Source organism: Narcine bancroftii, chromosome 3 (assembly GCF_036971445.1).
Source record: "Narcine bancroftii isolate sNarBan1 chromosome 3, sNarBan1.hap1, whole genome shotgun sequence".
Classification (NCBI taxonomy): domain Eukaryota; kingdom Metazoa; phylum Chordata; class Chondrichthyes; order Torpediniformes; family Narcinidae; genus Narcine; species Narcine bancroftii.
Window position 1 is genome coordinate 246,305,748 of NC_091471.1, and position 23,309 is coordinate 246,329,056.

At 44.9% G+C, this 23,309-nt stretch overlaps 1 protein-coding gene across 1 annotated transcript in view; it reads right to left on the minus strand.

Annotated features, from left to right (window-relative positions):
- trmt1 (tRNA methyltransferase 1) overlaps positions 1-23,309 on the minus strand; it is a 41,488-nt gene that overhangs the window by 1,692 nt on the left and 16,487 nt on the right. The window contains exons 7-15 of the mRNA XM_069927412.1: positions 21,867-21,979; positions 20,924-21,072; positions 19,200-19,283; positions 17,983-18,052; positions 14,850-14,984; positions 6,631-6,716; positions 5,116-5,224; positions 4,270-4,346; positions 1,769-1,888 (exon numbers count right to left, since the gene is read on the minus strand). Coding sequence (XP_069783513.1) covers positions 1,769-1,888; positions 4,270-4,346; positions 5,116-5,224; positions 6,631-6,716; positions 14,850-14,984; positions 17,983-18,052; positions 19,200-19,283; positions 20,924-21,072; positions 21,867-21,979 — 943 coding nt within the window. The remainder of the gene's footprint in view (positions 1-1,768; positions 1,889-4,269; positions 4,347-5,115; positions 5,225-6,630; positions 6,717-14,849; positions 14,985-17,982; positions 18,053-19,199; positions 19,284-20,923; positions 21,073-21,866; positions 21,980-23,309) is intronic.

Here is a 23,309-nt window from a genome sequence, read left to right on the forward strand (position 1 = left end):
AAATGTAACCAATTAACCTACTAATCCTGGGAGGAAACCACAGCACCTGGAGGAAACCTATCCAGTCACAGGGAGAACTTACAAGGACCTTACAGACAATGCTGAATTCAAACACAGGCCACTGGTGCTGTAACAGTGCTGCGCTATTCAAAAGGCATTTGGATTAATGGATGCAAAGGGTTCAAAAGGTTATAAACCAAACACAGGTAAATAGAAATAGCCCAGAATGCCAATGGTTGGCATGGACAAGTTGGGCCAAAGGGCCTGTTTCATGAATCTCTGACTCCATCTCGTGCGTGAGAGAGAACCTACCTCTTCAAAGCACTTGTTTTTTTATGAGTCCCCATTTCACTGTTGGGGGAAGAGTGGGGGGAGGGGTGGTTGGGAATCACAACACTAATCAGACTGTCCCTTTTTATTTGCTCACATAACACCAAGGCAAGAGGACGGAGGTGAGAAAACGATACCGCTTTGGAAATTGTGAAACACTAAAGTCTGCAGATGCTGTGACTGGTCCAGCCGGTCTAGCAGCGTCCAGAGGAGGTAGACATATGCAGATGGTCCCTGAAGTACGTCCAAGTTCCACTCTGATCTCAAAATGGACGCAAGTTGGACGCACGTTACTCTGGACCAACACATTCTTAAACTGGAGCCGCAGCACTTTGTCCACGGCCCAGCATGTCCGGCCCTGGAAAGGCCCATCATCCACTGGCCTGCACTCACCTCCCCCAACTCGAACACTGGGTTCGCCACAGTTTTTGTGCCCCAAAAATGGATCACATCAGCGCCCTCCCAGCCCGTGGCCACCGCATTGTTGGTTCGTCAAAATAAATAGCCCCTGGATCCCCAGAATCTGGCGTGTAATTTTTATATTTACATATTTTTTGTGACGCACATACGGATGGTCGTAAGTAGGGGGACCACCTGAATGACCAACCTTTTGGGCTGAGCCCTTCTTCAAGGGCTCCTCTGGACACTGCAGGACCTCCACTGCACACACAATGGTCCAAGAGCCGCCTAACCAATATTTGTAAAATTGCAACCCAGCATCACGACTCTTGTATTCTCTGCCCTGACCTATGCAGAATGCCTTCTTCTCCTCCCTGTGACCTGTGTGCCACAATCAAGGAACTATGGTATTGAACCCCCTTCCCCCTCATTGCTCCTGTTCATCAACATTCCTTCGAGTCCCTCCTTCCACTGTATACACCTTACCTCTCTTGCAAATTCCATTTGCAAGCTCCCCCTCCCCAACTTTCCATTTCATTCACATCACCAGGCAGCACGGCTAATGCAACAATATTATAGCACCAGCAACCTGGGTTCAAATCCAGCTCTCTCTGTGACTTGTGTGGGTTTTGCCCGGGTGGTCCAGTTTCCTCCCAACACACAGGTTAAATTGGGTGTGTTGGGTTTCATGGGACAAAGGGCCTTCTTCCATGCTAAATTGTTATGTTGCTGTCGGCTTGGACAACATTCCTCCCATCCACATCATCAATTCTCGTGCTACCTGCTGATCAGATCTCCTGAGAGTGATTTGACAGCAAGAGTAATTGCATGCTGGGCTGCGTGCAAGGAATCCTCGATGCAGAGCAGATAGAGCTTCGCCACATGATCTTGCAGCTGAAGGAGGCCTGTCCTTCCACTGACCCGGCCTAGTCTCCATCGCACCTCCTCACCCACTGATCTGGCTTCATCTCCACCACCCCTGACCAGGCCTATGCCCACCACCCCTCCTCGCCCAGGACTGTGGCTCGCCCACTCTCACCTGGCTTTGGCCCTTGCCTTGGGCCCCCAATTGGCTTCTGGATTTTCCTGGAATCGCTTCAATCCTTGCTTCCTAGATTTTGGATTAGCATCTTCCCGGATGTCGAAGCAAGCCTGCAGACTGACACACATATAAAAGCCATTTTGACAGGAGCATCTTATTTAAATTTAGGCATATGGTACGGTAACAGGCCCTTTCGTCCCATGAGCCTGTGCTGCCCAACTGACCTACAATCCCCAGTACGATTTGAAGGGTGGGAGGAAACCAGAGCCCTCGAAGGAAAGCCACACAGACACCTCAGACACAGCGTTAGATTCAACCCCAGTCGCTGGTGCCTTGACAGCGTTGCATTAACCACCATGTTAACCGCCCCGCTCTAGGTTGCTAGAAATTCAACGGGCTTATTCTGAAGGAATGAGGCACCAGAGGCTCAAGCATAACTGGCTTAAGTAATCCCTATGTCACTGGTGCTCTGTGATTAGTAAGGGGTTGCTTAAGGTGGTATGTGGGTGGGAAGAAAAAGTTTGAAACCCACTGTTTTAATCATATTTAATGGACTCGTTATGTGCACAGTTTCAGAACTCCAGAGGAAATGGGCCAATGACAATTTGTCTCAAGCAAAATATTTCAGTAACAATTAGGTCTACAGCAGTGATTCTCAACCTTCCCTTCCCACTCATCTACTGCCTTAAGCAATCCCTTACTAATTACAGAGCACCGATGGCGTGGGGATTACTTAAAGTGGGATGCGAGTGGAAAGAAAAAGGTTGAAAACCACTATCTAGATTCTTCAGCCTGAGCAATAACTCAAGTCAATCCCTCTCAAAATCTTAGAAATGGGCCGGTCTGAGGTACCATGGTTACTCAGCAACGCTGTTACAGAGCCAGAGACCCACCGCTGTCTGCAAGGAGTTTTTACGTTCTCCCCGTGACTGTGTGGGTTTCCTTCGGGTGCTCCAGCTTCCTCTCACATTTCAAAGGCATTTGGGGTGAATAGGTGTAATAGGTAACAGGCTCGTGGAAGGGCCTGTTACCGCACTGTAATTCTAGATTAAAGTTAGAAGTAGTGGGAGGAGTCAGATTCCAAAACAAAAGGAACTCAGCTTCCAAAAGAGAGAAAAACAAGTTAAACCCAAGTTATTTTATAATCACTTCTCCGACACGTTCATTCCATCATGGGTAGTATGGATGCAATGTGTTGCCACCTACAAGAAATCCTAGTTTGCAAGATACAACTAGTGGTGGATTAACCATTAGGCTGAGCAGGCTGAAGCCTGGGGGCCTGGAAGATAAGGGGACCCATCACAACCACTGGTTCACCAGTGTAACCACTTGTCAATATGGGCCCACGTTAGTCCTGGGTCCACCCGTCAACCAAGGGTTATGGAAGTATCGCCTGCCAATCAGCACCGGGGGAGTGGGGGTCCACCAGTCCCAGTGCTATCTGCCAATCAGTGCTCATGTTTGTGCGTGCACGTCCAAGGTCCGCCTCCTACAGCGGAGCTCAACTCATGTGGTGTCGCTCATGGAAGGCTTACTTTTTTTAAAGAAGACTCCCCCTTCTCCAATTACACCCCCATCTCCCCCCCCCCACCACTTCCTTTCTTTAAAAGGAGTGGTGGATGGTAAGTTCACGCCTGTCCCGGATTGCCAGGATTGGAGTAAGCCCCACTTTTTTTTCCCCTGTGGACTGTAGATTGCTCAGTACCTTCCCGGCTTATGTTATCTTTGGATCCTTTCTGTGACCCATTTGTAACCATTGTTATTCTGTTGTGCTTGATTTTCTTTTGTAACTAGTATGTGTTTGTTGATTTATTATTTTGGGGTGGGGGAAAAAAAAAGTCCGTATAATATACTCTGCAAAAGGGGACAAATGTTCTCCTGTGTTGTTTGAAATGCATGGTTCTGTAAAATCAAAAATAAAATATTCAGAAAAAAAGACTCTCCCTTCTCCTGTGTGAATTTTTATCAAGACGGTTTTTTTTAAAGAACTGATTTTATTTATTCTTTTGTAACTAACAGACTTTTCAAGTTATTCGGGGCTGGCAGACGGTTTCTTCAAGGTCAAGTTTTGTTTAATTTTAATGAAGTTTTTCTTCCCTGGCTCCAACCAAATAGCAACTGGTGTCTTCCCAGCACATCCTCAACAGATACGTTTAAAATATGTGGGGGCATCACACCCAAAGGCTCCGCCACTGGGTACTGTTGAAGAACTGCCATACACATGGAGAAAACCTCTTAATCCTAACTTGTCCATGCTGATCAGTTTGTCTACCTGAGCTATTCCTGCTCCCCTGTACCCCTGTAAAACGTTCCTGTCCACACACCTGTCTAAAGATCTTTTAAACATTGCTGTACCTGCCTCTCCCATTTCCTGCAACACTTTGTCCTTACACTCAGCATCCTCTGTAATAGAACAAGGTGCCCCTCAGGCCCCCTTTCAATCTTTCCCCTCTCGATACAACCCACCACACTGGCTGGTGACATCCAAAAACCCTTACACAGGCTCCTTGCCAAGGATTCGGAAGGCAGGGCTGCTCTCAGACAGTTTCTCTCTCTTCACAGTGTGAATCTTTGCCTGCAACGGAAATGGAGTCTGCGTTAACTCACAGATGTCAAAATTCAGTGTTCCAGCTTTGTCATCGTATCTCATGAGCAAGGAAGCGCACCAACAACTCCACGTTCTTGGAAGACCATGTTCGTTCAGCATGTCTCCCTTGTCCCTCAGCAACTTGTACAGGTGTACCTTTGAAAGCATACTTGCTGGATGCATCACTGCGTAGTATGGGAACTGCTCTGCCCTGCACAACAGTGCTCTCAGCCTGCACACAGCATCTTTCAGCTGCACCCGTCAGGAAAAAGAGATACAGCCAGCCCCACCAGGCTGAGGAATAGCTCCTTCCCACGGGCAGTGAGAACGCTGAACCTCCATAGGAACTGCTCACACTCACCCTCCGAGACATTCACATTTACAAAACAATATTTATTTATATCACTGAGATACTTGTCCTACATCTGTATTGTTTGTCTGTACGTGTCTAATATCTGGTTGTGTGTCTGCGTGTTTTGCATCAAGGACCGGAGAACACTGTTTTGTTGGGTTGTACTTGTGCAATCAGATGACTTGTCATGCTGCCATTGCTTTTGTAATTTTTTTTCCATTGCAACTAGATACTCAATTTGGAGTCCATGCCCTTCTACTTTACACAGCTGTATTTATGTTAGAGTTGACCTGTTAGCTGGTTTGCAGAAGAACCCTATTTATTGTACCAGGAATAATATGACAAATACATTTAAAACACCCAACACCAAAACCAACAAAAACATCAGCCAGACTCGCCTCTTACCCAGCTCCTCATGATATCCCAGATCACCGAATGTGGGGCATCAGTTTTAACCGCATTTTTGCAGGCGTGGGAGAGCGACACCCGATAGCCAGCATGCAGCAAAGCTGACCTTATAGGATTGGGGAATAAAGAGGTTAAAATTATTTCAATGCTCAACGCACAATTTCCTTGTACAGTAAAACACTGGCATCTATGGGGCTTGGGAGATGCCAGATAAATGAATTTGCTGGTTGCATGAGATTGTGTGTTGTGTGATTTGCGTACTAACCACTAGGGAATGCCAATTTTAAGCTTCTGTATTTTTTACCTATTTATTTTCCACAATTTTTTTTGCCAGGTGCTTGAGTCTGCCGGTTGCTTGAATTCCAGGATAGCAGGGATTTAACTATATATTTAGACACCGTTTAATAATTTTTGGACGGCATTCATGGAATCGTACAGCAGGCAAACAGGCCCTTCAGCCCAACGAGAGCACACTGACCGTCAAGCATTCATTACGCTAATCCCATTTTATTCTCCCCACGTTCCCAATACCCCGTAACAACTTGTGCTATTCCCATTGCTAAACAGTAGCACATCCTCAGTTTTCAGTTAACCCCTGAGCAAATAATCCAGAGGAGAGAAGAGGGGTGAAGGTGGAGGCTGGAACAATAGGGGCACTCAAGAGACTTAAACCTATGAATGAAGGAAAAGTAGAGGGTTTTTAAGTATAGTGGATCAGCAAAACAATGTGGGATGAAGGGCCTGTACTGCACTGTAATGTTCTATGAAGTAAAATTACTGGAAAAACTGTGTCCATACAAGGGAAAGATATATAACTGACGTTTCGGTCCTGAGCTTTTCTTCAAGGTAGGATTGCAAGTCGGGGAACTTTAATTCAAGCTTTCGTTGTTTTAAAATCACAAAAATCCTGGAGGAACTCAGCAGGTCACATAGCATCCATAGGAGGTAAGGATAAGCAATCAACATTTCTTAAGGAAGGGCTTAGTGGCTTATATATCTTTGTGACTTGCTGAGTTCCTCCAGCATTTGTGTGTTTTTTGTCTGTGTGAAAGGAGGCAGAGGGAAAAGGGAGAGAGACAAAGCTGAAGGAAGGCGGCAGGGGGGTTGGGGGGGGTGTGGTTTAACGAAGGTCAAGTAAGTCGATGTTAATGCCATGTGGTTGGAGGGGGTCCAGACGGAAGATGAGGTGTTGTTCCTCTAATTTGAGGGTGGTCTCAGTCTGGCAGTGCATGAAAATGATAACAAGGCCCAATAAATTAGCCTACATACCCACAGAACAGACTACAAGCAAATCAATGACAAATTAAGATAGGTTTCAAGACATACAATATGAGCAAACATTGGAAGGAAATGTTCACAAACAGAAAATGAAATACTTAACAGGCAGTGGGAAGAGAAAGACAACATTTCAGGTCAAAAACTCTTTTGGCAGTAAGGTATCAGTATTTATTTTCCTCTGAGAATCTTTGATGCAGAACATAGGACAAGAGAAGCCAAAACCAATGATCTTACCTCATCTGTAGGAGGGATGGGGTACTGCAGTGGACAACACTACTGAGATGGTCCATTGTGTAGTATAGAGGGCAATCTGGTAACTCCTGGCAAAGAAAAATAACTTCAAGTGAATGCCACAATATGATTAGGTGGTGAAGAACCATAGAACATTATAACACAGAAACAGGCCCTTTAAGTCTGTATTCTGTCCTGGGTAAACTTGTACCTCTCACTTTGTTTGTTTTAGATTGGTCACAGTGTTTGAGCTACCGAAAGAAAATAGACACACACACACCGAGAGCAGTTCAGTTTATACAAATCTTTATTACAAATTCTAAAACTACAATATGCAAGCCCTTCCCAATTATACTTATCAACGCCTGGACTGGTCCCAACTGCCGAAGCGGGGCAATGACTGCACACTTGTAGTAGGTTGTCGGGGCGCCGGTAGCAGCTTCTCCACCTCCCCCGACTGGGACGTTGGCTGGACTCTAGAAGTTCTTCTTGCTGAGAGATGTTGCCACCTCTCGGGAGTATCAAACTTCAGCAGCGGGACCATGGTTTATATTGCCCAAAAACTGCTTACCCAAGCACCTATTCCCAGCACAGAAAGAAAGATAAGCAAGCAAGCTAGCAAGCCTAGGCTTCTATCGAATAACACAACTTTCAGCTTATCACTTTGAATACAATGGTTTCTTTTGCGTCAAGGCTAGGCCTCTGACAGTGTGACCAAAACAAGCAGGAAGATTAAATGTTCTTGGTACACAGGTGTCCTTTTGTCAGATAACTGCATCTCCGGCCCCTGGTGGAATTGACCTTATGTCTGCTGATTCTAAAAAACAAGCAGGTTCTCAGCCCTGCAGAAGTAAAGGCTGCAAAAGTAAAAAACATGGTTTAAAGCTGAAGCAAAAAGCATGGTTTAAATCCTCCAATACACTGATTTACAACCTATGTGACTTACAGCCATTCGTACATACATCCGGATTTTAAAAAAATAATGAAAAAATATTAAAAATTACGCTTTTATGGGTGAAAGTAGGGGAATACCTATGGAAAATAATGTCTATGTCTGGGGTGGCCAACCTCTCATGAGAGCTGGCCTTGGTGGCTGCCATTTGTATTCGAACAATAACAGATATAGTGAATTTCTGATGTACGTCCATTTCGAGATACAATTGGCGGTCAGTCAGAACGGAACACGGATGTAAGTTGAATAATACTTGTAATATTCTGCCTCATCCCATTGACCTACAACCAGACCATACCCCTCGCATCCAGGTGCCTTTCCAAATTTTTCTTAAATGACAAAATTGAGCCTGCATTTCCTAATTTGGCTGGCAACACATTCTACTCTTTCACCACTCTCTGTGTGAAGAGGTTCCCCCACTAATGTTCCTTTTAAACTTTTCACCTTTCACCCTTAACCCATCTCCTCTGAATTTTATCTCTCCTAACCTCAATGGAAAAAGCCTCCTTCCATTTATTTGTACTCATTGTAATTTTGTATATCTCTATCAAATCTCCCCTCATTCTTCTGCGCTCTAGGCAATTAAGTGCTGACCTGTGTAACCTTTCCCTGTATCTCAGTTACCTCAAGACCCAGCAACATCCTTGTAAATCTATTCTGCACTCATCAATCTTATTGATATCCTTTCTGTACTGTACGCAATATTCCAAATTTGGCCTCACCAATGTCTTATACCTCACCATAACATCCCAACTCCTATACTCAATGCTTTGATTTAAGAAGGCCAATGTGCCAGAATATCTCTTTAAACTCTATCTACTTGTGATGTTTGTAACGATCATGGTTGCAAGCAACTAGCAATGCCTTAGTGTTTGATTGTACTTGGCTGCAACCAGTGGCTGACACAGATGCAGATCTGTAATGGAGACTTGCAGACTCATGGCCTGCCTCATGGTGCTGTTTCCAACAACTTTAAAGTAAAAAGCCTTTTCTTTCATCCATGTGTTGTCTGAAGAACTCATACATATGAAAACAAGATGAAACAATGTTACTTTCAGGGAATTATGCATCTGATTTCCCAGATCCCTTCTGTTCTACCGCACTCCTCAGTACCCTCCCATTTACCATGTGATGACTTTCCAAAGTGCACCAACTCACATTTGTCTGCATTAAACTCCATCTGCCATTTTGCAGCCCATTTTTCCAGCTGGTCCAGATCCCTCTGGAAGCTTTGAAAACCTTCCTCACTGTCCACAACACCCCAATCTTTGTGTCATCTCCATTGGAGTGAAAACTCCTTGTATGACCCTACACAGAGGTCCCACGAGCTTTTAAAAAAGTTCATTCTTGTAGAGAGCACCACTTTAAAAATCTGCCTTCGCAAAAATGTTTTTAAAGCATCAATATTTGTTGGTTTTGCAGTATACTGTCTTGGCTTGGATTTCAGCAAGGTGACTGAATAAATTAGAAGAGTAAAGATATTTAAACTGTGAATGGCCCTCTCCAAGTGAAATGAGCCATGCTTCATGAGCAACTCCTCAGCGCACACTGTTTTTCCTTCAGAAGGACCTTGAATGAGGAGACCTGCAAAATTTATTTCTAACATCTGCATTGTTATTCTGTGCAAATGCAACCTTTGATCACACTTTTTAACATTCTTTCACATTGCCCAAAGCAACTCTCAGTCAAAAAAAAAGACATTAAAAAGAACATAAAAAGCTTCCCCTCCACCACCATCAACCCTTACCTGCATCTCCTCCATTTCCCACTCTCCTGCCCTGGCCCCTCTGTCCCCAGAGACAACAAAAACAGGATTCCCCGTTCTCACCTACCACCCCACCAGCCCCCGCATCCAACATATTATCCTCCCTAATTTCTCTCACCTACAACATGATCTCACCACCATTTATGTATTCCCCTCTCCACCTTCTGTAGGGACCGCTCCCATTGCGACTCCATTTCTATGAATCGCCCCCTCGGCACCTCCCCCTTCGGCTGCAGGAAGTTCCCACTTGCACCCGCATCCCCTCCCTCACCACCATTTGGGGCCCTAAAACAGACCTACGACATCTAGTGCTCCCACTGAGGCCTTCTCTACATCGGAGAGACTGGATGCAGACTGGGAGATCGCTTCACTGAGCACCTTCGGTCTGTCTGCATCAACGACAGGGATCTCCCAGTGGCCGACCATTTCAATTCTGCGCCCCACTCCCTCGCTGACATGTCTGTCTGCAGCCTCATGCACAGTCAAACCACGGCCACTAGTAAATTGGAGGAACTACACTTAATATTATGTCTGGACACTTTCCAACGGAATGGCATTAACATCGGTTCCTCTGGTTTTTGCCAGCCCACTCCCTGTTCTCCCTCTCTTCCTCGTCCCTTCGTCTTCTTTCCTCCAGCTATCCACCAGCACCCCTCTCCATTCAAAGAGCCTTTCTCTCCCCTACTGCCCCCTCCCCCGTTTGCTGGTGTGCCCTCCCTCCCTTATCCACCTATGACCTCCTGTCTGTGGCACTGTGCTCCACCCTCCCCACCCCACCTGCTTACATTTTGCTCATACCTTGATGAAGGACTCAATTCTGAAACGTTGGTAATGTATCTTTATCTTTGTTACATCCGGTTTAACCTGCTGAGTTTCTCCAGCCTTGTGTCTTTATTTTTAATACAACCTTACAGCTCAGGAACAGACCCTTTGGCCCAGGTGTCCGTGATGAACATGATATCCAAATCCAACTAAAACATTGTTCCTTGCATGGTAGATAGCCTTCCATCTTCCTCATCTTCATGCATGCATCTCGAAGCTTCTCATCTGCAACAATTGTATCTGCTTTCACCTCTACTCTTGGCAGCCCTTCCAGGCAACTACATTTTTGCCCCACATCACTCCCCTAAATCTACAACCCCCCCCTCACTTTAACCTGGGGAAAAAAATATTCTTACTGCCTCTTGTGCTTTTCTTACTGTCTATCAGGTCTCTCCTCAGTCAACTACACTCCAGAAGAGAAAGGAAACATCTGCACATTGAATCTTAGTTGCTGTCATAATCTATACACAGTAAGATATTTTGGTAACATTGTCTGAGGGGCATTAACCTGGATATCATTCACCACCTTGAGAGTGCAACTGGGGCATCAGTTTAAGGCAGTGGTTAATAAGGGATTGCTTAAGGTGGTAGGTGGGTAGGAAGGGAAGGTTGAGAATCATTGCTCTAGATCCGAATGTTACTGAAATATTTTGCTTGAGAAAAATTGTCATTGGTCCATTTCCTTTGGAGTTATGAAACCGTGCACATAATGAGTCCATAAGGGACGATTAAAACAGTGGTTTTTCAAACCTTTTCTTTCCACCCACCTTAAGCAATCCCTTACTAATCACAGAGCACCAATGGCACAGGGATTAGTTAAAGAGGGATCTGAGTGGAAAGAAAAAGTTCGAAAACCACTGTTTTAATCGTTCCTCATTGACTCGTTATGTGCAGGGTTTCATAGCTCCAAAGGAAATGGGCCAATGACAATTTTTCTCAAGCAAAATAACAATAGTTATACAATAGAGCAGTGGTTCTCAAAATTTTTTTCCCCCCACTCACATTCCATCTTAAGCAATCCCTGACTAATCACAGATCACTGATGGCATTGGGATCACTCAAAGTGGGATGTGAGTGGAAAGAAAAAGGTTGGGAACTGCTGATTTAAGGTTTCCTCAGAGGGTAGATAAGGCACTGGTGAGACCTCACTTGGAGTATTGTGAACAGTTTTGGGCTCAACTCGTAGGAATTGGGGGGTGGGGGGTGGGGGGGGGGAAGAATCTCTTGAAATATCTCAACTAATGAAAGGCATGGACAGAGTACGGTTGCTTCCCATAGCGCGAGAGTCAAGAACAAGAGGAGTCAATCAGGATTGAAAGGCATCCGCTTAGAACAGAGATGTGGAGAAATTTCTTCTGCCAGAGGGAGATGAGTCTGTGGAATTTGTTTCCACAGGTGGTTGTGAAGACCAGGTCCATGGGTGGGTTTAAGGCAGAAATTGATTAGCGAGGGCATCAAAGGTTATTGGGAGAAGGCCAGGTAATGGAGCTGAGCAGGAAAATGGATCAGCTAATGTTTAAATGGTGAGCTTGTGGGATCGGCTGAATGGGCTATTTTCACTCCCGTGCCTTTACGGAGAGAGGGTCCCGTGCCTTTACGGAGAGAGGGTCCCGTGCCTTTACGGAGAGAGGGTCCCGTGCCTTTACGGAGAGAGGGTCCCGTGCCTTTACGGAGAGAGGGTCCCGTGCCTTTACGGAGAGAGGGTCCCGTGCCTTTACGGAGAGAGGGTCCCGTGCCTTTACGGAGAGAGGGTCCCGTGCCTTTACGGAGAGAGGGTCCCGTGCCTTTACGGAGAGAGGGTCCCGTGCCTTTACGGAGAGAGGGTCCCGTGCCTTTACGGAGAGAGGGTCCCGTGCCTTTACGGAGAGAGGGTCCCGTGCCTTTACGGAGAGAGGGTCCCGTGCCTTTACGGAGAGAGGGTCCCGTGCCTTTACGGAGAGAGGGTCCCGTGCCTTTACGGAGAGAGGGTCCCGTGCCTTTACGGAGAGAGGGTCCCGTGCCTTTACGGAGAGAGGGTCCCGTGCCTTTACGGAGAGAGGGTCCCGTGCCTTTACGGAGAGAGGGTCCCGTGCCTTTACGGAGAGAGGGTCCCGTGCCTTTACGGAGAGAGGGTCCCGTGCCTTTACGGAGAGAGGGTCCCGTGCCTTTACGGAGAGAGGGTCCCGTGCCTTTACGGAGAGAGGGTCCCGTGCCTTTACGGAGAGAGGGTCCCGTGCCTTTACGGAGAGAGGGTCCCGTGCCTTTACGGAGAGAGGGTCCCGTGCCTTTACGGAGAGAGGGTCCCGTGCCTTTACGGAGAGAGGGTCCCGTGCCTTTACGGAGAGAGGGTCCCGTGCCTTTACGGAGAGAGGGTCCCGTGCCTTTACGGAGAGAGGGTCCCGTGCCTTTACGGAGAGAGGGTCCCGTGCCTTTACGGATATAGTGTCCCGTGTCTTATGGATATATAGTGTCTCAATGCTGCATCAGAGCACCAAACGAAATATTTGCAATGAAGCCTCGGCCGTGGGGTTTGGCAGGAAGTGATTTGTCATTGTGCTACCGGATGAAGGTAAAAGCAGTAATGCAAACCAGCACAGAGTGCACCTTCAACACAGTACCACCTGAGGAAGGCATTAAGGAAATAACAATAGTGAGCTGTAGGAGAGATCGGGGTGAGGGTGGGGAAAGAGAGACATCAAAGACTTGGTGGAAGAGTAGGTTAAAGATCAGAGGGAGATAATGATCAAATGGTAACGCCAGAGGACAGGATATGGGTGGTTTCTGGTAAAATTTCAACAAATGAGATACAGAATGAACAGGAAAGCACAAGACTCTAGAGAGTCATATGGAAAGCAAAAGCCACTGAGGTAGACAGTTGTGGTCATCAAGGGGTTTAAACAGAAATACAAGAATTGTACATTTGAGGGCCAGGGACTGAACAGCAAATGTATAAGGAGTGTATCGAGTTTACAAAGAGGTGTCTGACTACGATTTAGCACCTGGTATGGTAAAGGTTCCATTATTGTCATGTAATACTACATTTAGAATGTAACATGCATGAAATCCTTTAACTTTTGTCTACCGTAAGCCACTTTGTCCAGCAGCCCTCCCAGAAACCTACAGCACCTGGCGTCCCTTGACAGTCTCTCCTCCATGTACTGACCAGACCTGAAATCAGTCAATCTCAGGAGTATTCAGGTTATTTTGGTTAGACAGATAATATTGAAGACAGCTTCCTTTGTAATGAAGATGAGGTTGGAAGCTTTAGTCAGCATTAAATGCATCTCTGTCTGCTTTAGCCTCCTGAGGGAGGGGGTTGGAAACAGTGATGAGCACAGGGCTTACTGGGGATGGCTTCACTCTTCCTGATGCTATACAGTTAAACACAGCACCCCCCACTACCCTGCGCCCCCACACCCCCCAACCTCCCTTGCGTTAGCAGTCTCTGAAATATTTGCCATCTCCTTCTTGCCCCAGTGCTGAGGAAAAATAACTTAGAATGTGTTCCAAATGCTTATATAGACCATTATAGCACAGTACAGGCCATTCAGTCCTCTATGTTGTGTCGACCTATATATTCTTACTTCCAATGGGAGAGGGCGAGCAACATCATCTTGGAGGAAACTTCCTGGACCCAACACACTAATGACATTGTGAAGAAAGCACATCAACACCTCTACTTCCTCAGGAGTTTGTGGAGGTTCGGTATGACATTGGAAACCCTCCCCAATTTCAACAGGTGTGTGGTGGAAAGTGTGCTGACTGGCTGCACACACCAATATGGATTGTAAAGCCCCGCAAAAGGTAGTGGACACAGCCCAGGACATTACAGGGAAAACCCTCCCCACCATCAAGAATATCTACAGGGAATGCTGCCATCGGAAAGCAGCAGTGATCACGAAGGGTCAACACCACCCAGCGCACTCTCTGTTTTCACTGCTACCGTCAGAAAAGAGGACTAGGTGCCACATGACTTGCACCTAGAGGTTCAGAAACAACTGCTACCCCTCCACCATCAGACTCCTCGACAACAAACTCTATCAGGGACTCATTTAAGGACTCGTACTTTATTAACTTTTTTTTGTGTCCGTATTGCAGTCGGTTTGTTTACATTTTTCATTTGTTTACATGTGTACAGTTTATTTTTCCTCTCCCAATAAGTGGTAATTCTGCCTCGCCCACAGGAAAAAGAATCGCAGGGTTGTATGTAATATCATATACGTACTCTGACAATAAATCTGAATCTGAATTGCACCCTTTAATATGTTTCACCCAAGAGTCTCTTAAATGCCCCAAATGTTTCAGCCTCTGGCAAGATATTCCAGGCACCCACATCTCTTAACTCCTCTGTCCTTCCTTCCCTCCACTTTGCACAGATTTGGTTTGCCACTCCCGCCCTGGGAAAAAGGTGCTGACTGTCCACCTTATCTATGCCTTTCAGAATTCTGTAGCCCTCTATTACTCTCCTCTCATCCTTTTCACTCCAAAGAGAAAAGTCAAAGCTCTGCTAACCCTGCCTCATAAGACATTTTCCAATCCAGGCAACATCCTGGAACATCTCCTGTGCACCCTCTCTATACATCGTGGGAGCATCTCTTGGCTGTAAAATGGATGCTTGCACATCAGCACAGAGACGATGGGCCAAAGGGTCTTCTTCGTGCTGCATCATTCTGTTAGAAGGTTTGACCAAACAAAAAGTCTCACCTCCGTAATCATGCTCAGCATGCCCAGAATCCGGTCTGAGGTCTTGAACCGCTTGGGGGCTTGTTCCACAGATTCAAGAACCTTCTTGATGAAACCCTGGTCATGGATCTGCTCTGCCCAGATTGGACCACCAAGCTGGAATCAGAAAAGAAAGGAGAGTAACCTCTTCCACAGTCTCAATAAAAGCTGCCATCTTTACCCAGGTGAACACACACCTTTACAGCATTTCTTAAACCTTTCTCAACAACCATCCCAAACAGACTTACATTCCATTCCATGGAGGCTAGTTCCTCAACATACACATCTAGATAGCAGGTGGGTAGCAGGCTCTTCAATCGTGAACATCCATGCTCATTTAATTCTAAACAAGGGTCATTAGATGAATTTTGCTTTTAAGACCACCATCCTAGTAAATCAATGCTGGCAGATACGCATTCCTTTATCATACATCAAGAATTTATCGGCTGATTACACGTTCCACTCAATGGACCTATACAATCCACATGCATCTTGGAAGGGTGGGAGGAAACCCACATAGACACAGGAAGAAAGTACAAAATCTTTACAGACAGCGCGGGATTCAAACCCGTATCGCTGGCGCTGCAATAGCATTATGCCACCTGCCCCGCCCTCTTTCCACTTACAATAAAGCTCTAATAATCCAGCACCTTTAGAACTTGGGTAGTGCAGACCAGCAGATTTTCTGGACCATTTGATTTTACATGTTACATAGTCACTTTCCAATGAAGCCCAGTGAATTTAAAGGGATTGGGAAATACGTTAGCACTCCTGATCCTACCCATATTCCTGACCCCTAGTGTTCCACATTCCGAATCCTAGCTCTGGGTGCATACCTGACCCACAGTCACACTCTCTACCTTGCTTGTGTCCAAGACATTCCATGTATTCTCTGGATCCCCATTTTACATTCCATCTGAACGAGTGTACCAGTTACCACCAGACTGCCAGGTTTTCTGAAAAATCAGATGCTGGATTATCAGAGTTTCATTGTCTTTCAACACAGTCTTTCAGAATCTCTCTGTCTCTCCCCTTGTCTCTTATGCGATTATCTAATTTCCTTTCAAAAGTCCCAGGGCAATTTGTCTGAGCCACTTCCTGTGTTAATACATCCTGTACTCCAACTCAGTGTCATACCCATAGTAATACATACATATCTTTTAAAAAAAATATTTTTGAGTGGTTCACATCAAGAGAATATACCAAATAACATTGGGCAATGAAGATTTTGATTCCTGAACGCTTATGGATTTTGAACTGCTGATCATTTTCCTGATCGTTTAAGATACAACATATTTTTGAGATTTCCTGTTATATTTTAAGTTTACTTCAATCTTACAAAACCACGAAGTGCAACATGTTGTTGAAAATTCATTTTCTGCATTCGCACTTGGACGTCCTCCCTGATGATCTCGGTGCTGCCAGTGACCAACACGGTGAAAGGTTTCACCGGACATTGCGACCACGGAAAAGTGGTATCAGGGCAACTGGAACCCATCGCTGCTGACCGACTATTGCTGGACACTGACATGAGAGGCATCAGATGCTGAGTACAAACGTAAATCAGTGGCAAAACATTTTTAGATCCGTTGAACAAACACAAGGTGTCAGCATAATTATGTGATTAAACATGCTAAATTCTCCAACTTCCTACGTGATCTGAAATTATCTTTGTGTTCAGCTTGAAGTTGTCGATCATAATCCCCAGTTTTTCAGGAAGCAAATGTTTTGGGAAAAATGTGTAGGGATTTCTATTTATAAAGTCCTGTCCCCAGCATTACATGTACATTAACCAACAGGGGCAGGCTGGATGAATGAAGAATCATCTGACTGGAACAGTAAGAGCCACAAAAGCAGAGACTCACTCAAGAGGTCACCAGGTTGATGGTCAGAAACAGGCCAAGAAGCTCTAATCTCCCTGGTGTTGTCTATGCAATATGGCACAGTAATCCTTCCTTGTGTCATCTTAAATCTGGCGTTTGATTTGCTGGGGGGGAGTCTCCTCTTTCAAGTGCTGATCAGCTTCCTCCATTCCTGACTCTAACTTCAACATGCCACTACCAAGGACCCCTTGGATTTAAATTAATGTGTTGACTACAGAGTTTCCTTGCATAGATGATCATGTCTCTCCATCTATCACAATCTCTGACCCTCCGAATTGTAGTTGTTGCCTCTTCTCCTTCAGTGAAGACTCCACCTTTGTGCCGAGACCATAGTCGATGTTGAATTCATGATTATACACGGGAAAAATACTGAAGTGGTTTCCTGTCGCCTTCTTCAGTTGCGGTGTCTGTACTGGATGGGTAAACCCTGGCCATTGATCAGCAGATTCATCTGCCCAGTGTTTTCACCACCATAAATTCCAATTTGTAGAATCTGCTTGTAAAAACCATCTACTGTCTGCAATCCATGGCTTCACGTGACCCTGACTGGGAGACTAAACAGGTACGACACCTTGCCCAAGGGGGACTTGTAGGCTATCGGACGGGAGTGCCTTACACCTGTTTTTGCTGAGGGATTGTGCAGCACTGACACCAATAGAATTTACAAATTGAATATGTCTAAATTCTTACCAGGAATACATATGTCCATAATAGAGTCAGTCTTAGAACAAGTCTAATCATGGGGCATTAGGGTAAATGCAGGGTCACAATGTGATGTTCAAAAACTTGTGATGGGGGTGGGGTGGTGATGGCAGAGGTGCCTATCTACCTACCATGAACCTCCGTCACACTTCCCCCTCCTTCTGACGTAATAGAAAAATGTGCTGCTTATATCGCATGGAGGCTAGTGACACTAGTGCTGTGGGTGGGGGGTGGGCATAATACCTCATTGGGGGGGGCAATGGCTGAGAGCGGGTGGGGGGGGCTCACAATACCTCATTTTTCCCCTCTCTTGAAGCCAGCCCTGTGCTCATACTCTCCCAGTTCTTTCCTCGAGGTGTTCCCCACACCTCATTTCCTTCCATCCCTTGCGCTATTCCCATTTAAGGAACCTCAGCCACTCCCAATGGTTGATGACATGGACTCTGGCAAAAGTCCAGATTCAGCACTATCGCACACATGGACCATGGAAGATGCATTCCATCAGAACGGCCGATTAGCCACTAGCTTACCTGGTGCCGCTGGCAGCAATGTTCACACTCTGGCCCCACTGGTGGACCCAAGCCTGCAGTGTACTTGTAACTGAAAAACACATTACATCAGGGTTAATAACACCCATCAGAACTTGCACTTCTCTAGGGCATTTTACAACCCAAAGGTATTCCAAAATACTTTTGAAGTCTAAACAACATATTGGTACAGATGGAAGCCAATGCTTAACGTGGAGTGGTTGAATACCCAGTTTTCCTTGACGACAATCGAGGAACAAGTACCGTCCAGGGTATTAGAGAGAACCAATAACTTTAGCTGAGGACAAAGGCATGGCCTTGGTTTGAGATCATACCTGAAAAGACAGTGCCCCTGATAGTAATTTATTGGAAGTGCCAGGTGAGACACCAGAGCTCAAAGCTCTGCAATGGGATTTGAACTCCTGTCAGATCAGACTGCAGATGGCGTGAGGACTGATGATCATCGCATTTTCATGTCTGCAAGGGCCAGGGCTCTAGGTTTGTAAGCACTGCAAGTTATCTTCAGTCTTGTAATGTACATTTAAATTATAATAAAGATATAATTGGGGGACCCCACAATATTTCCTTATGTTTTTCTGCTGTGATTTACATTTTTTCTTTTTGCTGGAAATGCTTCGTTTTGTGGTCCTCCTCTTAGAGGCACACGATAGACAGGTATTCCCCAATTTACCATGCATATCTGACCAAATATTTTTTTTAAATAAAGAAAAAATATAAAAATTATGTTTATGGGTGAAAGTCAGCCCTATCTATGGAAAATAATGCCTCCCGCAAAAGCTGGCCTTGGTGACCGCCATGCTGTATTTGACCAAAGGTATTGCTTAGTAAATTGATTTTCTATAAGTTTTATTTGAGAAGTACACACGCTGGTTTATAGAGTTAGATTAATTGTTGTTTTAAATTTGCAGTAGACCAAATACCAAGAAAGAGGTGTGTGTTCTTTGTATATGTGTGTGTGGCCCAGGAGCCAGGGCAGCCCAAAAAGGTTTGGGAACCACTGCTTTACACCTACCAAAGACAGCAGAATGGCTAAGCTGAATGTCCTGGCAGTATTAACAAGGAACTCTGTAGCAGGCTAACCATCAACATTATTCTATACCAATCCCATCTCCCAGCATTGAGCCCCATAGTTTTCCATTGTCAGGACATATCACTGGAGTCTAAACGTAACTAACAATCAATTTGAAAATCTCACCTACTTTTTTCCAGTGTGAGTCATTTTTCCCATCCTCTGGATATGAAAGGAGCCACACCCGACACAGTTATATACCAAGGCCTGTTTACTGCAACAGAGGAATACAAACAGTTTACAGTCCTTCCACATCGAGATAAAGTAAAAAAAAAACACCCTGGTATCTCCCACCTACGGAGGTTAGATGCCAGATAAATGAATTTTCCGATTGCTTGAGATTATGTGTTGATTGGTGAATTGACCGTTTGTGGGAGGGGGGCGGGATATTTTAAACTTTTGGTTTTTTTTTTTAAACCTTTTTATTTTTCATGTTTTTTTTTTTAACCGGTGGCTTGAGGCTGCTGGTTGTTTAAATTCCAGATAATGGGACTTTACTATTCTTAATGACAAATAATTCTTTCCTTTTATGTTGAAGAATTTGGTTTTGATGTCACTGAATCAGTTACTGATTTATTTTATGGTTGCATAAAATGACAATATTATTCCCCAATTATAGTGGAATAGAGCATCCTATGTCAATCTAACCTGGTCATGGCAGACTGATTTGTGCAGTTAATTTGTACATATCCTCCACCATCTGTATTTTTCTGGAACCATATTCCTGCTTTTATTGCCAAAAGTTTCCATAATTTCCATCTACTCCAATCTATAAATTATCTATTTTTGCAATAGCTCGTGGAACACTGACTACCTGTATATGCTCAACCCTGCTACAGACACATGGCTGTCAATCATAGCATTAAAATTTAATTTTAGACGTAAAGCACGCTAATAGGCCTTTCCAGCCCATATGCCCGTGCCAGTCAATTTCACCCAATTAACCTACAACACTGGTATGTTTGGAAGGGTGGGAGGAGACCAGAGAAGCCGGAGGAAACCCACACAGACACTGGGAGAACGTACAAACTCCTTACAGACAGTGCCGGATGGAAACCCTGGCATTGCAACAGTGTTGCACTTACCATTCTTGATAATAGATAATGAATATCTTAAGGCAAAAGACATTGGCATCATTTCCATTCTAATAATTCTAGCAATTAAAAAGGTGCTCCTCTTTTAATATAGGTATCTCAATTTTATAACTCTTAAATTTTCCTTCACCTTGTTCCATTTCAAAAGAAACAGCCCCAAGCCTAGCCAAACCTTCATCATTCTAAAGCCCTGGCAACATCTCCTCATTGCTCACCTGATCCCATCAAACGTCCTTGAAAATGGGGGGCAAGAACAGTGCACATTACCCTAGCTGTGGTCCAACTACCATCTCAAGCTAAACTTCTTCCAATTAAGAATCCGCATCATCTATGCTTTTTTTTTTTCATTAAATGCTGATGGTGAAGAGAAGGCAGAGAGTGAGAGCAAGAAAATTTTGAGTGTGGGCCCATTCCCTCTAAGATTTTGGCTCATATTGTTCCAGTTCATGACTTCTCAAGGAGGGAGAATGTAGTGCAAACCATTAGTATGAATATGGGGCCAAGAGGAGGTCAGAGGTAGCTCTGATCACTCAATCCCCCAATCTAAATCTTACTGACAAAGAAGAGCCCATATTAGAAGGATTAGATCAGGAGGAGTCCTGATAGTTGAAGCAAGTCAAATGGACCATAGAAGTTTGGAATGAAATAGTTTTCATGGTCAACTTCCTCCATAGGGAAAGTAATGGATTAAATGTTAATTACTTTAACTTTAATTGTTAATTTTACTCAGCTGCATCAAGCGGATTGATTTGGTCCTAACCTGGCGGATCCTTTTACCACTGCCTGCCCAGTGAACACCTGGACAAACACTCGGATGTAGAAATCAGCGCTGAACGAGAGGACAGGGACAATGTATCGCTGGTAGCAGTTTGCTCGGAGATCCAAATTGTGCAGGATGATGCGCAGTGCCTGTGGAGTGGAGGGGGTAGACAAGGTCAAGGGTAGAAGGAGAAACAAAATGGGTCAATCAAACATTCCCACACTTTACGTTTCCCTGCAGAAAAGAAGGCAATTGCTCATCCAAATTCCAAACCAGACCAAAGGTAGATAATTCTTTGTAAACACATTCTATTTGTACAAGTACATTAATTTGAGGATTTACAATTTGAGCAATCAAATACCCCTCCGGTACATCTTTGAAGGGTGGGAGGAAACAGGAGCCCCTGGGGATAACTCACGCAGACACAGGGAGAACATACAAACTCTTACAGCCAGTGTGGGATTTGAACCCCAGTCTGGATTGCTGACGTTGTAACAGTGTTGTGCTATCCATAGCACCCTAAGGAGGCTGAAACATTAATATAAGAGAGTCTTAGACAGGCACAAAAATGAAAGAAAAATAGAGGGTGGCAAAGTAGATAGAGTTTAGCATTTTTTTAGTAGAAATATATACAACAACACAACATCCAGGGCCGAAGGGCCTAGACTGTGCTGCTATGTTCTATGGAAAACAACCTCACTTACCCAACCTTTCTGCATGATCAAAATTTTATAGTCTGGCTACATCACTGCACCTTCTGCATAACAATCACCACCTTTTTTTAATACTGTGACCAGAGTGTAGACAGTACATATCACTGATTCCACCTCTCACACCTCAATTTAGCTCCCTGACAAAACCATTGGTGACATTTCTGCAATTTATTCCCAACGATATATCCTTCCTGCACACCCCAAAGTGGCAAAGACCAGCCAAAACTCACCATTTCATGACAAAATTTGGATTTCAGCGACATGGCTCCATACTTGCTGTAACACGTCTCTCCACTGTTGCCTGCCATGACCGCCATGTCTGTACACGTGACGCACAGAAGCCCTTAAGAAGAGGCACAATAGCTGTTATTCATAATCCTGGCCCAAACAACATTTAACAGGAGCACGCATACATAATACCCACAATGCAGCAGTACATGGAATGGGATTAGGGTTTCACTTCTTAAGGAGAGAAATATTGGTTGTAGAAGACAGCTTGGCTCGATTCCACGCTACAGGAACCATACCTCCCAGGGAAGCAGTATTGAAACGAAACATCCACCCTGCCCAAGCTCCCTTGGGCACAGTTAACCAGGTTGAAAGAACTTTTCTCAAGACTGTGAAGAAGGTTATCTGAGATTACAACAGATCTAAATGAACTGGGAAAGTGGGCTAAGGTATGGCAGGTGGAATTTAACTCAGGCAAGTGCAAGGTGTTGTAGTTCGGGAGGGTAGTAAACTGAGAAGACTGAGGGGGCCAAGGCTACTGGCCACCCTCATGTCAACCTTCTACAGCTCTGTCAAAAGCATCCTGGCCAGTTGCACCACTGTGTGGCATGGTTGCTGCAGAGAAATGGATCAAAGGTCAATCCAAAGGACCATGAGTGGCAGAGAAAATCATTGGGGTCTTCCTCCCTCCCATCAATGTGATTTGGGGATACGACTGCCCAGTTTCATAAATGTGGTGATGTAAGGGGACAGGATAGTAAAGATGATGTTTGGCACACTTCATTGATCAAGGCAATGCGAGCAGGAGCAGGGACATCATGTTACAACTGGATCAGATGTTGGCAAGACTGCACTTGGAGTACTGTGCAGAGTTTTTAAATCACTCGGTTGTTATCATTAATTTGGAAAGGGGGCAGATCAGATTCTGCCAGGACTGGTGGCATGAATTATCAATAGAGGCTGGATAGGCTGTGATTTTTCTCCCACAAATATAGTACAGGGAGGAATTTTAGGGGAGACATCAGGGTGCCTAGAATGCCTTCCCAAGGATCATAGTGGAGGCTGAAATATTAGGGACTTTTTAGAGACTATCAGACAGACACGTAGATGAAAGAAAAAGAGGGTTAGGAGGTGGGAAGGGTTTATTTTTTTTTATTTTGGTCGGAATATATAGGTCAGCAAAACATTGAGGACCAAGGGCCTGTACTGTGCTGCAGTGTTCTATGTTCTGGGACCATGGAGATTTATAAAATAATGGTGCTAGAGGACAGAGAGTTAAGCTGAGAGAGGAAAGATGTTAAAGGGGCCAGAGGGGCACCTTCACACAGAGGGTGGTGGGTAATATTAAACAACCTGCCAGAGGAAGTAGCAAAAGCAGGGACAATTCTAATGCTCAAAAGAGTTACAGAAAGGAAAGTTTTGGAGGGATATGGGCCAAATGCAGG